The following is a 14,985-nucleotide window of genomic DNA, read 5'->3' as shown; positions in this document are numbered from 1 at the left end:
TGGTTAGTGAAAGGGCCAGTGCAGAGGATGACCAGGTAAGTACGTCGAGACTACGACCTTTTAGCACACTCCTTCCTCTTCGCGTTGGGTTCCAGCTCACCCACCGTTCCTCAACACAGGTGGGGCCGCTCACACACTGATCGAATACACAGAGGATACACTGTGGTGCAGAATTAGCAAAGGTATGACTGACAAGGCAACACAAGACAAACTCAAATGTGTCCTTTCAACATGCACAATCTTTTCAGAATAAACAATCACATCAGCACAAAGACTTCAGACTGGATAATCAACCACTTATCTCTATCCTTTTTCAGCCCAAATCCTTTGCTTCGACTTCGCCCAGCCTGCAATGTCCACGTTAATTCACCTCTCCAACACACCAAACACTTCCGTCTCACCCGCAGCGTTGCCGGAATAAACTTCTCTTCCTTTTTCCTTGATGCCTTATTTATATGCCTCCTCTTCCTGTGATGTCTAATCGCCAATCGCCATGTTCGCTCTTGCACACCTGTTCCTAATAATCCCCAGATTTGTTTCCCTGGAGTTGCCGGAACTGGCTGGGTGTTTCAAGGACAATGGTCAGGGGTGGAAAGATTTCCGCCATTTTAGGTTCCGCTGTTTGAAGTCACTCCGTGACAAGTTCACTGTACTAAAATGGCCCCCATTGTGACCAAATCTCAACCCAATAGAGCATCTTTGGGATGTGGTGGAATGGGAGCTTCTTGCCCTGGATGTGCATCCCACAAATCTCCATCAACTGCAAGATGCTATCCTATCAATATGGGCCAACATTTCTAAAAAAAATGCTTTCAGCACCTTGATGAATCAATGCCACATAGAATTAAGGCAGTTCTGAAGGTGAAAGGGGGTCAAACACAGTATTAGTATGGTGTTCCTAATAATCCTTTAGGTGAGTGTAATTGATCAATGACAAATGCAAACACTTTGATATATATACACAGACTAATCAAGGGTAATAAAGGATACCTGTTAATAATTAGGGTGGGGTCACACACTCCCTAAAACGTCTCGGTTATGTATGTAACCATGGTTTCCTGGGAAAGGAAAATAGATGCTCTATCATAACATGACACATGACCTCAAAAGGGAGCTTTGCAGGTCCTCAGATCTTGATGCTGAAGAAAAATATTAAGCTTCGTAGTAATATGCAATTGCACTCATAAAATAATGAATTTTTTGATGATTTTCAAAATTGGTGACTCTGATAATGGATGAGCAACTTTGTTCACATGCTGCACATATATGACTTATAAATCCTACTTTTAATATCAAAGGTCCTGCATAAGAAGGGCCCAATTTAATAAAAATGCCTTTATTTCAGTGGTGGTCCATGCATTTTACACCTAGGCCTTCAGTGGTGTCCTATCTGAATAAATACATCTTGTAATACCATCATTATGACGTCACAGCATTAAAAACACAGTAACAGTTTAATTACAGAGTAACAGGGAAATGACTGTATTTTACACCTAAAGGAATAACAGTCAAATTTTCCTTTATTGAAAAGGACACAAAATGAGACGCAGCTAATATTATACAGAAACCCATTTGAAAGGTATTTGAAATGAAGTCAAGCTCTTTTTTTTGCTAAAGAAATTGCATAAATGGTTCTTGAAAAAGCTTAAAAAGTGTTTTGAAGAATCAAAAGTAAAACAAATTACTCTGTTGACAGTCTATTTTTCAAAAATAATGCAAAAAGTTTTTTAAGGATTTACTATTAAGAAGTGATATTCACATAATTTACATTTTACAAATATTATTAGCTTACTAAATAAAATACATTAAACTCACCAAATTAGCATCTTCCTTTCTTTCCTCAAGAAGAGTTAAATCACTCTGTACAACAATAAGTCCTTTTCTATCACTGTGGAGGCTAATCCTGAAAGTCGAGACTGTCAAGTAGTATTTCTGGGATACAAGTTTTAATTTGTTTTAGGGCTGAGAATGTCCATTCGACCGAAGCAGTGGACACCGGCAAACATGTCAATGTGTTCAGCTATCTGTCTGTCACATGCTCTCACCCCGATTTTTATGCTGAAGAAAATCAAGGATTTCAATGGGATGTTTTACTTTAAAATCAATCGTGGCATACATCACTGTCAGTTTTGTTTATAGCCGGGACATATAAAATAATGTTCTGTGACTCTGCGTTAAGCTGAAGAACGTTCGCAGGAACCCAAATGACACCAAATTGAAATCTGATCAGACAGTGGCGGCTGGTCACTTAATGTTGGCCAGAGAGGAAAGCTACTTTAACATGTTACCAAAAAGTAAAATATATAGTGCAAATGAATACAAAATAAAATCGTTCAGTTGTACTATTTCACTGTTAGTCATGTTATAATTCATTAAAAAAAATTAAAAATCAAAACTGAGTTCGTTGTGTGTGTGTCATGTTTGTGTGTCTGGGGCGCACCCCTAATGAGTGTCTATGTAGGTCAGTAAAAAGGGTAAAAACATGTGACCTGAGGTTGAGCTCTAATTGGCTGGTTTCGGGTCCGCCCTGGGGCGCAGGACTGTGCGCCCCAAATCCTCCCACTTATGTTGTAAGCGAATCAATATTGTTTTTAATGTTTTTTACCTCCTGTGATTGGACCGTTCTCAGAGTATCATACCTTGTTGCAGATTGCTGTGTTAACTGCTACAGTACTGATCAGTGAAAGCAAGTGTAATATCTTGAGATGAAGGAAAATATGATTTTATCATTACAAAATCACCCTATACAAGGTATTTAATTGATGAATAAATAAAGGATTAAGAAGCTTGGACCAAATCGACCAACGGAGTCAAATGATGGCAGTCTGTGTGCTCCACCACTTCTCAGGGCAAACGGTGTTGGCTAGCTGGATATCATTTAAGTCTTGAGTTTTATTTTTTCTCTGTTTGCCATTTTAAAGTCTGAATGCTTGATAGACGTGCACGACATGAAATTTTGTGGCACGTTTGAGCTTGTGTTGCGTGGACATAATGAGATTGAGAGCTCATATGTAATCCGGTATATTCCGTGGCTTGGTCAACTTTGTTGTTGTTAGTTTTGTTGTTGTAGAGTTTAAAAAAAGCACCCACGAGAAAACCACTGTTTTTAAGGGAACTTCACGAACCATGCAGATTAAGCTGATGGACTGTATGTACTTAGTCTGTAGTGAGGGAAAAAATGTGCTTGTGCTATTACTATAAAAGCAAAAAGAAACGTACGAGCCTGTGATTATTCAACTCTAATGTCTCTTTTTGTATGTTTTTTGTAAACTAAAAGTCTTTGACGGAGAAAATGTTAGATAAAGATAAATATGAAGGCCATTTTGGCAGATTGCCCATACAACTTAACTTGAGAATGTAATTCCTAGGTATGTCCAGTTGGTGGCAGTGTGTAGCTCAAATGACGCCCTGGTTTCTAAACATTCTCGCTATATTATTTGATGTCATACACTGATTGGTCTGCGCATCGCTGCTGAAGTTAAACACTACATTCATTGCAACAAGATGCCTGTCTAAAGTAAAGATAAAAAATCTAAGAGTCAGCATTAATCTGCCTGCATGCGTTTATTACATAAAATAGTTTCAGATGAGTTTAGTTCAATTCAGATTTTTACACATTTATTGATATTTTAATCGCAGTAGTGTTTTTGATTTGTTCATATTTGCCTGTTCAGCATACAGCTCGCGTGTTTTATCGCATCCGATGTCACTGTGAGAAAAAAAAACATTCATTCATCTGCTTCATGTGATGTTAAACATGTAAAGTGATGCATGGCCTCTGTTTATCTGTTCTCTAAACAAATAAATAAACACATTTTGACTTGTTTGCTTTTCTTGTAAGTTTATGATTAGAAATGGACATGTGAACGAAAATGAAAATAATTAAAACATGAAATGACGAATAATAACTGACTGTGACGGACTCTTTACAATTTATCAAAAAATGAAGGAGATTGAAAAAGTGTACCGTAACCTATGTGTGTGTGTGTGTGTGTGTGTGTGTGCGTGTGTGTGTGTGTGCGTGTGCGTGCGTGCGAGTGCGCGTGTGCGTGTGTGAATGATTACCTTGATATTAGTTCATTACAGATTCATAGTACATTTATTTTGTGCATTTGATTTCAACTGTAACATTTTCAGCATTTTAGCTAAGCAGTAGCCTAATGATATTCATCACCTGAAGGATGGCTATTAACAGTACTACAGTAAAAGTTTGATTTTGAGTGTGTTTGCGCCCCCTCAAATGTTTTTAGCACCAGCTGCCACTGGATTCAGATACTGTTTAGGTCAGCAGAGAAGGCTTTGCTGGCCCTCATGGCCCACCACTGCTTTATTTAAAACAACTGGTAGCATTTAACTGTGCACTATATACAAATAAAACCATGTAATCATCTGATCACACGTTTCTTAATGTATAGAAACCTTTAGTAATATCATTGTTTTTGTTACCCATTGTGCGTCTTCAGCAAATCCTGACCGTCGTCATTTAACCCCAAAATGAAGGTTTATGCTGGCACAGGCTGTTAGTAAGTCTGGTCCATAATGTGTTAAATAGCATTACACAAAACAATATAAAAAAAAATGAACACATCCTTACTTAGAGTGCAGGGTAGGGTTGCACCAGTCGTTCATAAGTTCTTACTTAAACTGGGCCGTAAAGTCCAAACTAGAGGCTTAGTAACTACTAGCTAGTTTATAACTAACTCTTTACTTTATTCGGTTGCACCATTTGTTCTTAAGGCAGAACGTAGCTAGTAGGTCGTAAGCTCTCCGTAAAGTAATGCGTTGTCGCATAAAATGACGTCTATTTTTCTTAACCCAGTCACAAGCCTGATAATGGGTAAACAGGAAATAGTCTGAACAGTGCGTAATTTCAAACTCATTCTTGACTCGCCTAAACTGAAAGAGCAAACGTTATCGAACTCAAAACATTACACTTTAAATTGAAAATATCTATCCCACACATGGAGGAGAAAATAAACAGGAAGAAATGTTAAATCTTATTTTAATTGATGGATACACAGAGAATTAAACAGTTCTTGAAAACTCGTTGACGAACTTGCGGCTCTTCATAAGTAATTACGAGTTGACAAACAATTTTCCAAAGTAACTTTCCTAACACTGAATGTATGTGAGATTCTTTCTGTTGTGTGACTGTGGAATTTCTTTGAATTGCCATGAATTTAATTCCACTTCCTGTCATTCGAATTCCAATTCCAATTCAACTTCCTGTATGGCGGAGTCAATTCAATTCAAATTCCAATTCATGAATTGAATGGAGGCCAATTCTGAAATTCTGAATTGTGCACAAGCCTGGTAGTGCCTAAGTTGTAACTTAGTGCCCATTTACGTCGAAACTAAGCACAGCTAAGTTACACGCACAGCTGGTGCAACCGGCCCCAGGTGTATTCAGTTGTATCTGTTGTATTAAAGTTTTTTTTTAATAAATCAGGTTTGATCATTTCCACCATAATTAAGATTTGTTTCTTCGGTACTGACATATACAGTAATCCTACATACAATCCTACAACTATTGAAAGTCAATTTAACACAAAATGTTTGATTGCATAAAGAAACAAATTTACATAAATGCTAAATGTTCAGACGATTATTGAGTCAACTCAAAATCTTACTATCAGATATAATTTTACATTTTCTGTGGATAAGTTTACTGCCCCACAGTGCACAAACAAACAAGTTAAACAGCTATGTTCATTTATTTTTAGTTTGTGTTTTCCCCATCAAATGCTGCTTAGTATTTTGTTCAGGCTTAAACAGAATGATGTAACATTTAGGGGCAAATATGCAGAATAGTAAACCAAAGCTTGATGCTAAAATAGCAAATATCTCCACAGCTACAGTAAATTTTCCTGGTGAACTGACATAAGCTGGGATAAATGTGATCCATACAGCACAGAATATGAGCATACTAAATGTGATAAATTTAGCTTCATTGAAGTTATCAGGCAGCGTCCGAGCCAGGAAAGCTAAAATGAAGCACAGGAGAGCCAGAAGACCAATATAACCCAACACAGCAGAGAAACCTATAGAAGAACCCAGACTGCATTCAAGAATGATTTTCTCCTTATAATGTTTCATATTTTTATAGGGAAAAGGAGGAGATATTGTTAGCCAAAGCACACAGATAAGAACTTGTATAAGTGTAAAGACAAGAACACTGAGTCTCTGTTGTGCAGGCCCAAACCATTTCATGACATTACTTCCTGGAAGTGTAGCCTTGAATGCCATTAACACCACTATTGTTTTCCCCAGAACACAGGAGATACAAAGGACAAAAGCTATTCCAAATGCTGCATGACGCAACATACAGGACCACTCGGTGGGGCGACCAATGAAAGTAAGTGTACAGAGAAAGCAGAGAATCAATGAGAAGAGCAACAGGAAGCTCAGCTCAGAGTTGTTGGCTTTTACTATGGGAGTGTCCTTCTTATTGTAAAACAGGATGGCCACCAGTACAGTTATTCCTACACCAAACAGAGAGAAAAAGACTAACACTATACCCATAACTTCTGTGAATGACAGAAACTCTACAGCCTTTAACACACATTCAGTGTTCTCAGTATTAGACCAGTATTCCCCTGGACACTGCTGGCAGTTATTTGAATCTGGAAAGGAAGTTCACTATAGTTAGAGATTAAAAGGGAAAGTATTTTATTTATGAACTCCTTTGAAAAGAAACTGCATCCTAAACAGTAAAAGGAGAACACAGAAAGAGCAGCAACCCATTTTTCTATGGATCTTTGAAATGGGCTGAAGTTTACCTGTCTCATTACTGATTTCTCCATCTGCACATGTAATACAGTCATAACAGCAGACAGGTCTTCCTTTCTGTACAGCCTTCCTAGTGCCTGGAGGACAACTCTCACTGCACACAGACTTTGGCTTCTACATGGAAAATAACATTATGGCTATAATTTGGTCAAAAACAGATATTATGGTAAAACTGTTGACAGTACGTTGTTTCTTTAAAATCAATTAGAAAGGTTTCATAGAAACAAGGGCATGATTTGAAAATTATTTTATACATTTTGAACACTCTGTCTGCTCAGCATAGATCATTTGAAATATATTATTTTTGCTTGCTTTAAACATCTAATGCTAATATTCTTGAAGGGAAGTTTTAATATTTTTTTAACAAACCATGTTGTTGACATTTACCTTCAGCTGTCCTCCAGCCCAGATTATGTTTTCAGTGTTAAGTACAAAGCGCTGGTCAGGAGGCAGTGAGGCATCATAGTAACCCACAGCTTTAAACTGGATTGATCCATCTGAGTCCTGCTGCCAGTTCACAACTTCATACTGGGCTACTGCAGCACCAGTGCTGTCAAACCACACACGATCACCAAACTTTACAGTGAAATTTACTTTTTGCAGAGCTTCAACCACCTAGTTAAACATTGGACATTTTCTCCAATTAATTTTAACAAGTTGCCCAACAAGTATTCATAACATTAATCTCTTGCTCTTACTCTGGCATATATTTTTTACCTGCTGTGGTTGTATTGTCAGGTCTTTCTCACAACCTTCTTGTTCTTTGCACTTTAGCAGACTGTGTAGTGCATGAGCCACAGCATACACTGCTTTATAGACATTACTTGGATATCTTTGCTCAGGTACATCCTCATTATAGTTTTTTAGCACCAATAAATCTTGGTATCTGCTGCAATTTATTTCATTTTGAGATGAATTCCCATCTCCCTCCGAGCACTGAAAAGTGTCCCAAAATGCTTTTATAACATAATCTGAAAACCCTTCAATATCAATCTTTCTCAATGCAAACCCCAGTGATCCTCTCAGCACACGAAAGCTCTTTGGTGTGATCAAACTCTTTGCTGTTATCCATGCCTCTACGCCAATCATTTGGAGGCCTGTAATGTTCTGAATATATAGCTGTTCAAGTAGATTGTTCATCTCAGCACGTGAAATAAATGCAACAATCACTTTTGCAGTGCTGTGTTTTATGATGTTTACAGCTTTTAGGAGTTTTTCAGGCTCTGTTCTGTAAAATTTCACAGAGTACTCGACACAAATCCCCTCCTCCTGTGCTGTATTCAGAAATATGGCCATTCCATTATTCCCGTAATCATTGTCACTGTTCACAGCTCCAACAAAAGTCCAGCCAAAGTGTTTGACTATGTATGCAAGTGCTCTGCTCTGGTGATAATCACTAGCAATAGTCCTGAAGAAAGAGGGAAAATCTTTCCTGTTACTGAGGCAATCACATGTGGCTGAAGGACTTATCTAAAAAGGAAAGCATAGAAATTAGTGAAACAGTCATTTATCTGTTAATTGTGTCACATAATACTGTTCTTTCTTCTTACCACTGGAATTTTAAAAGGTCCTGTAGTTCTAGACAAAATCACTGTGGCAGAGGACTCTGTTTCCCCTATAATAGCATGTATAGGAGTCTGTCCATTGCATCTGTGACCTGCTGCAAACTCCTGACCGTTCATCACTGCCATAGTTGCACTCATAGAGGACAGTCTTGATCCACAGCTATCGTAGATTCTAAAGCCAATCGAAATGTTTGGGAGTAAAGTTTCACTTCTGTTAATCTCCTCAATTGCAAAGATCATGATTTGAGCCATCCGTAAATCTATTAGATTCACACTGTAAAAACATTAAAACAGGAGGCACAATAAAAACTGAATAAATCAACATGTTATGGTGGAAAGCCTATTTATTTTTTGCTTACATTTTTTTCTAAATCAATTTATACATAAGCTGTAAAACATAATAAGAAATGTTTAATTTAAATACATTGTTTACTGTAATGTTTGTCAAATAATTTTAAAGTCACATACCTGGAGCATGACAGAGGCTGAGGTTTTTGTCTATACTCAAATGAAGGTAATATTTCTATATTTCTGATTGCAAAAAGCCCCCCAATATTTATGTCCCCATCCTTGGACAGCAGCGGGTTTTTGGGGTCCTCTATCAATCGGCAGGCATTGTTTTCTGCCTTTGCGTGTCGATAATATATAAAAAGTGTGCAAAGAAAGATAAGCATCCTCAACATTGAGCTTTGGTTGCCAAACACATCTGACTTGATACAAAAGTTGCCCATTTATAGACATTGCTTATATGTAGCCAATGGCCTCATTGGGCAGGACATGTGCCAGATTGCAATGTTTTTCTTCAGGTTGCATTGTGTCACAGTTCCGCATTTATGTTCCTGTCACTTAAATTTAAGAGCCAAAATCGTATGGCTTTGTAAACAATATCATTAAAGGGGACATATTTAGCCTCTTTTTACAATTTTCAGATTTGTCCAGAATGTTCCTGTTAAGTTTCAGCTCAGAATACGCCACATATCATTTATTACCGTAAATTAAAAGGTGAGAGAAAAACGTGCTGTATTTGTGTGTGTACCTTTAAATGCAAATGAGCTGCTGTGCCTAGCCCCTTAAAAAAGGGGCTGGTGCTGGTTAAGTAAACAACTCTGATTGACATGAAAAAAACACCGTCCCTTTTGATGGCATCGCTTTGTAACCCGTAGGTGTTTGGTCAACATGATAGCAGTAAAGAAGCAAAAAGTTTGTAAATATTGCAACTAATTTACTTTATCTAATTATAATATGTATTAAAAAAAATTTAAGGTCATGTGATCTAGCATTGTGCACCGCAGAGCCCTTAAAAGGGTGCCTGCATTTCATGTTTTATTCTGTAGTTTGAAAGAAGCCTGTGCAAGCATGACAAATGTGAGAATGCAACGTGTCTCGTTCCCTAACTCAGGGAACTGGATTACATACATTATTTTTCATTGGAGTTGAGTGATGTGACATTAGTCCCTTTCACACATACAGTCTTTACTGGTAGTTTACTGGTAAATTGCAGTTAACATGTCATGTGTGAACAGAACCTTTCCGGTAAATCAGTGCTCCCAATTTACCAGTAAGACAGGTTGTAAGATTAACGGTAATTTACCGGTAAGCGCTGTGTGTGAACGAAAATTGAGTTTACATACAGTGAGGAAAAAAATGGATCCCCTGCTGATTTTGTACATTTGCCCACTGACAAAGAAAAGATCAATCTATAATTTTAATGGTATGTTTATTTTAACATTGAGAGACATAATAACAACAATAAAATCCAGAAAAAATGCATTTCAGAAAAAATACAAGTTGATTTGCATTTTGATGAGTAAATTAAGTATTTGATCACCTATAAATCAGCAAGATTTCTGCTCAGGTATGGAGCTGGGATTGAGAGCACTCTCTTTCCTTTTCGTGATAATAAATGGACTTAAAATATTGGGTTATTTTACTGCCATTTCAAAGAGGAAGCAGGAAGAACCAGGAGATAATTTAATATAAATCTAAACGTGAATCTTAATATTCTCTTTTTCTTTTATTATCTGTCCTATTGGTCTGGTATACAGTATTTATAGCACATACATGCAGAGCATAGATGGCTTCTTTTCACATGTGCTCTATAAATAAATTGACCATGACCTTGACCACTGTCAGTTTTTTGCTCCTTTCCCCTTTTTGCCTGTGAACAAACAATATAAACCACTGCAATGTTAATACAGGCTTTCTATTTCATTTTTCAGTAGGACTTAGTTTGTGTTTTTCCCATCATATGTTGTTTTGTATTTTGTTCGGGCTTAAACAGGATAATGTAACATTTAGGTACAAATATGCAGAATAGTAAACCAAAGCTTGATGCTAAAATGGCAAAAATCTCCACAGCTACAGTAAATTTTCCAGGTGAGCTGACATATGATGGAATAAATGTGATCCATACAGCACAGAATATGAGCATACTGAATGTGATGAATTTAGCTTCATTGAAGTTATCAGGCAGCGTCCGAGCCAGAAAAGCTAAAATGAAGCACAAGACAGCCAGAAGACCAATATAACCCAACACAGCAGAGTAACCTATAGTAGAACCCAGACTGCATTCAAGAATAATCTTCTCCTTATAATATTTTATATTTTTATAGGGAAAAGGAGGAGATATTGTTAGCCAAAGCACACAGATAAGAACTTGTATAAGTGTAAAGGCAAAAACACTGAGTCTCTGTTGTGCAGGCCCAAACCATTTCATGACATTACTTCCTGGAAGTGTGGCCGTGAATGCCATTAACACCACTATTGTTTTCCCAAGAACACAGGAGATAGAGAGGACAAAAGTGATCCCAAATGTTGTGTGACGCAACATACAGGACCACTCAGTGGGGCGACCAATGAAAGTAAGTGAACAGAGAAAACACAAAGTCAATGAGAAGAGCAACAGGAAGCTCAGCTCTGAGTTGTTGGCTTTTACTATGGGAGTGTCCTTCTTACTGTAAAACAGGATGGCCACCAGTACAGTTATTCCTACTCCAAACAGAGAGAAAAAGACTAACACTATACCCATAACTTCTGTGAATGACAGAAACTCTACAGCCTTTAACACACATTCAGTGTTCTCAGTATTAGACCAGTATTCCCCTGGACACTGCTGGCAGTTATTTGAATCTGGAAAGGAAGTTCACTATAGTTAGAAATAAAATGTAAAGTGTTTGGTTTATGAACTCCTTTGAAAAGAAGCTGCATCTTAAAGAGTAGGAGGAGAACACAAAAAGAGCAACAAGCCATTTTTCTATGGATCTTTGAAATGGTCTGAAGTTTACCTGTCTCATTACTGATTTCTCCCTCTGCACATGTAATACAGTCATAACAGCAGACAGGTCTTCCTTTCTGTGCAGCCTTCCTAGTGCCTGGAGGACAACTCTCACTGCACACAGACTTTGGCTTCTACATGGAAAATAACATTATGGCCATAATTTATTTAAAAAAGATTATGGTAAAATTGTTTGTTTGTTTGTTTGCTTTAAACATCTAATTCTAATATTCTTAAAGGGAGGTTTTAATATTTTTTAATAGACAAGGTTGTTGACATTTACCTTCAGCTGTCCTCCAGCCCAGATTATGTTTTCAGTGTTAAGTACAAAGCGCTGGTCAGGAGGCAGTGAGGCATCATAGTAACCCACAGCTTTAAACTGGATTGATCTATCTGAGTCCTGCTGCCAGTTCACAACTTCATACTGGGCTACTGCAGCACCAGTGCTGTCAAACCACACACGATCACCAAACTTTACAGTGAAATTTACATTTTTCAGAGCTTCAACCACCTAGTTAAACATTAGACATTTTCTCCAATTAATTTTAACAAGTTGCCCAATAAGTATAGCATTAAACTCTTGCTCTTACTCAGGCATATATTTTTTACCTGCTGTGGTTGTATTGTCAGGTCTTTCTCACAACCTTCTTGTTCTTTGCACTTTAGCAGACTGTGTAGTGCATGAGCCACAGCATACACTGCTTTATAGACATTACTTGAATATCGTTGCTCAGGCACATCTTCATTATAATTTTTTAGCACAAGTAAATCTTGGTATCTGCTGCAATTTACTTCATCTTGAGATGAATTCCCATCTCCCTCCGTGCATTGAAAAGCTGTGTCCCAAAATGCTTTTATAACATAATCTGAAAACCCTTCAATATCAAGTTTTCTCACTGCAAACCCCAGTGATCCTCCCAGCACATGAAAACTCTTTGGTGTTAGCAAATTCTTTGCTGTTATCCATGCCTCTACGCCAATCATTTGGAGTCCTGTAATGTTCTGAATATATAGCTGGTCAAGTAGATTGTTCATCTCAACACGTGAAATAAATGCAACAATGACTTTTGCAGTGCTGTGTTTTATGATGTTTACCACTTTTTGGAGTTTTTCAGGTTCTGTTCTGTAAAATTTCTCAGAGTACTCTACACAAATCCCCTCCTCCTGTGCTGTATTCAGAAATATGGCCATTCCATTATTCCCGTAATCATTGTCACTGTTCACAGCTCCAACCCAAGTCCAGCCAAAGTGTTTGACTATGTATGCAAGTGCTCTGCTCTGGTGATAATCACTAGCAATAGTCCTGAAGAAAGAGGGAAAATCTTTCCTGTTACTGAGGCAATCACATGTGGCTGAGGGACTTATCTGAAAAGGAAAGCATAGAAATTAGTGAAACAGTCATTTACCTGTTAATTGTGTCACACAATAGTGTTCTTTCTTCTTACCACTGGAATTTTAAAAGGTCCTGTAGTTCTAGACAAAATCACTGTGGCAGAGGACTCTGTTTCCCCTATAATAGCATGTATAGGAGTCTGTCCATTGCATCTGTGACCTGCTGCAAATTCCTGACCATTCATCACTGCCATAGTTGCACTCATAGAAGACAGTCTTGATCCACAGCTATCGTAGATTCTAAAGCCAATCAAAATGTTTGGGAGTAAAGTTTCACTTCTGTTAATCTCCTCAATTGCAAAGATCATGATTTGAGCCATCCGTAATTCTATTAGATTCACACTGTAAAAACATTAAAACAGGAGGCACAATAAAAACTGAATAAATCAACATGTTATGGTGGAAAACCTATTTATTTTTTTGCTTATTTTTCCTAAATCAATTTATATATAAGCTGCATAATATAATAAGAAATGTTTAATTTAAATACATTGTTTACTGTAATGTTTGTCAAATAATTTTAAAGTCACATACCTGGAGCATGACAGAGGCTGAGGTTTTTGTCTATACTCAAATGAAGGTAATATTTCTATACTTCTGATTGCAAAAAGCCCCCCAATAGTTATGTCCCCATCCTTGGACAGCAGCGGGTTTTTGGGGTCCTCTATCAATTGACAGGCATTGTTTTCTGCCTTTGCGTGTTGGTAATATATAAGAAGTGTGCAAAGAAAGACAAGCATCTCCAACACTGAGCTCAGCTTTGGTTGACAAACACATCTGACTTGATACAAAAGTTGCCCATTTATAGACATTGCTTATATGTATGAATGATTATAGCCAATGGCCTCATTGGGCAGGACATGTGCCAGATTGCAATGTTTTTCTTCAGGTTGCATTGTGTCACAGTTCCGCATTCATGTTCCTGTCACTTAAATTTAAGAGCCAAAATCGTATGGCTTTGTAAACAATAACATTTAAGGGACCTATTTTGCCCCTTTTTACAACTTTTCAGATGTGCCCAGAATGTGCTTGGGAAGTTTCAGCTCAGAATACCCAACAGATCATTTATTACCGTAAATTAAAAGGTGAGAGAAAAACGTGCTGTTTTTGTGTGTGTACCTTTAAATGCAAATGAGCTGCTGTGCCGTGCCCTCTAAGAAAAGTGCTAACCTGTAGGTGTTTGGTCAGCGTGATAGCCATTAAAATGCAAAAAGCTTATAAATATGGCAACAAATTGACTTTATTTAATAATAATATGTGTTTAAAAAATTTTTTAAGGTAATGTGATCCAGCATTGTGCACCGCAGAGCCCTTAAAAGGGTGCCTGCATTCAATGTTTTATTCTGTAGTTTGAAAGAAGCCTGTGCAAGCATGACTGAGCTGAGATGTGAGAATGCAACGTGTCTTGTTCCCTAATGCGGCTTTCACATAGGATGCGGTGTGCGCTGCGCTATGAAACCCATTCATTTCAATGGCTTGCGCCGCGCGAGGGCGGTTTTTTGTTGCGTCGAGCAAAGCGCGAGCGCAGCTTGTGCTCACGCCGCGGTCAAAGTTCAACATAGTTTAACTTTTGCGCTGCGCTCTGTGACGATTACCCGCGCGGCCAATAGAAACGGGGCATCCAAACAAGCAAAATGGACGAAAGCTTATACTCGGGATTCTAAGGGCTTTATTATACAAGTTTATGCTCCTACAGAGACATCGGAAGGAAAGCCGTCTCGTGGAAACACGTAGCAATTCAAGTTGGCATGTCAGGTGTGTTTTAAGTCAAGCAGCTTGTTGTAGGTATGCTTAAAATTACGTGAAATGGAGACGAGCAACATCAGTCTCTGTATTCCTCGTCGACTATTTAACGCAAATATAAACACTGTAGTAATTTATTGAAAACCCCGCCTACTTTGGTCTGGCCATCAGAGCACAAATCGCTTGGCTGCGCCGAACCCAGCGGCGAGCGCAGCGCACACC

The 14,985-nt window shown here is 38.0% G+C and overlaps 2 protein-coding genes across 2 annotated transcripts; both read right to left on the bottom strand.

Annotated features, from left to right (window-relative positions):
- Positions 1–5,709: 5,709 nt before the first annotated feature.
- Positions 5,710–9,028, bottom strand: LOC129419666 (extracellular calcium-sensing receptor-like). The gene is made up of 6 exons (XM_055174834.2): positions 8,823–9,028; positions 8,340–8,628; positions 7,507–8,259; positions 7,177–7,404; positions 6,780–6,903; positions 5,710–6,623 (listed from the first exon to the last, which is right to left on the bottom strand). The coding sequence occupies exons 1-6, from the start codon at positions 9,026–9,028 to the stop codon at positions 5,710–5,712; spliced, it is 2,514 nt and encodes an 837-aa protein (XP_055030809.2).
- A 1,287-nt stretch (positions 9,029–10,315) lies between these two features.
- Positions 10,316–13,760, bottom strand: LOC129419448 (extracellular calcium-sensing receptor-like). The gene is made up of 6 exons (XM_055174587.2): positions 13,555–13,760; positions 13,074–13,362; positions 12,238–12,993; positions 11,912–12,139; positions 11,639–11,762; positions 10,316–11,483 (listed from the first exon to the last, which is right to left on the bottom strand). Exons 1-6 carry the CDS (start codon positions 13,758–13,760, stop codon positions 10,570–10,572), a joined length of 2,517 nt encoding a protein of 838 aa, XP_055030562.2. The 3' UTR covers positions 10,316–10,569.
- Between the last annotated feature and the right edge of the window lie 1,225 nt (positions 13,761–14,985).

The sequence above is a fragment of the Misgurnus anguillicaudatus genome, chromosome 15, assembly GCF_027580225.2.
Source record: "Misgurnus anguillicaudatus chromosome 15, ASM2758022v2, whole genome shotgun sequence".
Taxonomy (NCBI): domain Eukaryota; kingdom Metazoa; phylum Chordata; class Actinopteri; order Cypriniformes; family Cobitidae; genus Misgurnus; species Misgurnus anguillicaudatus.
This window is presented reverse-complemented; position numbering and strand designations above follow the sequence as displayed.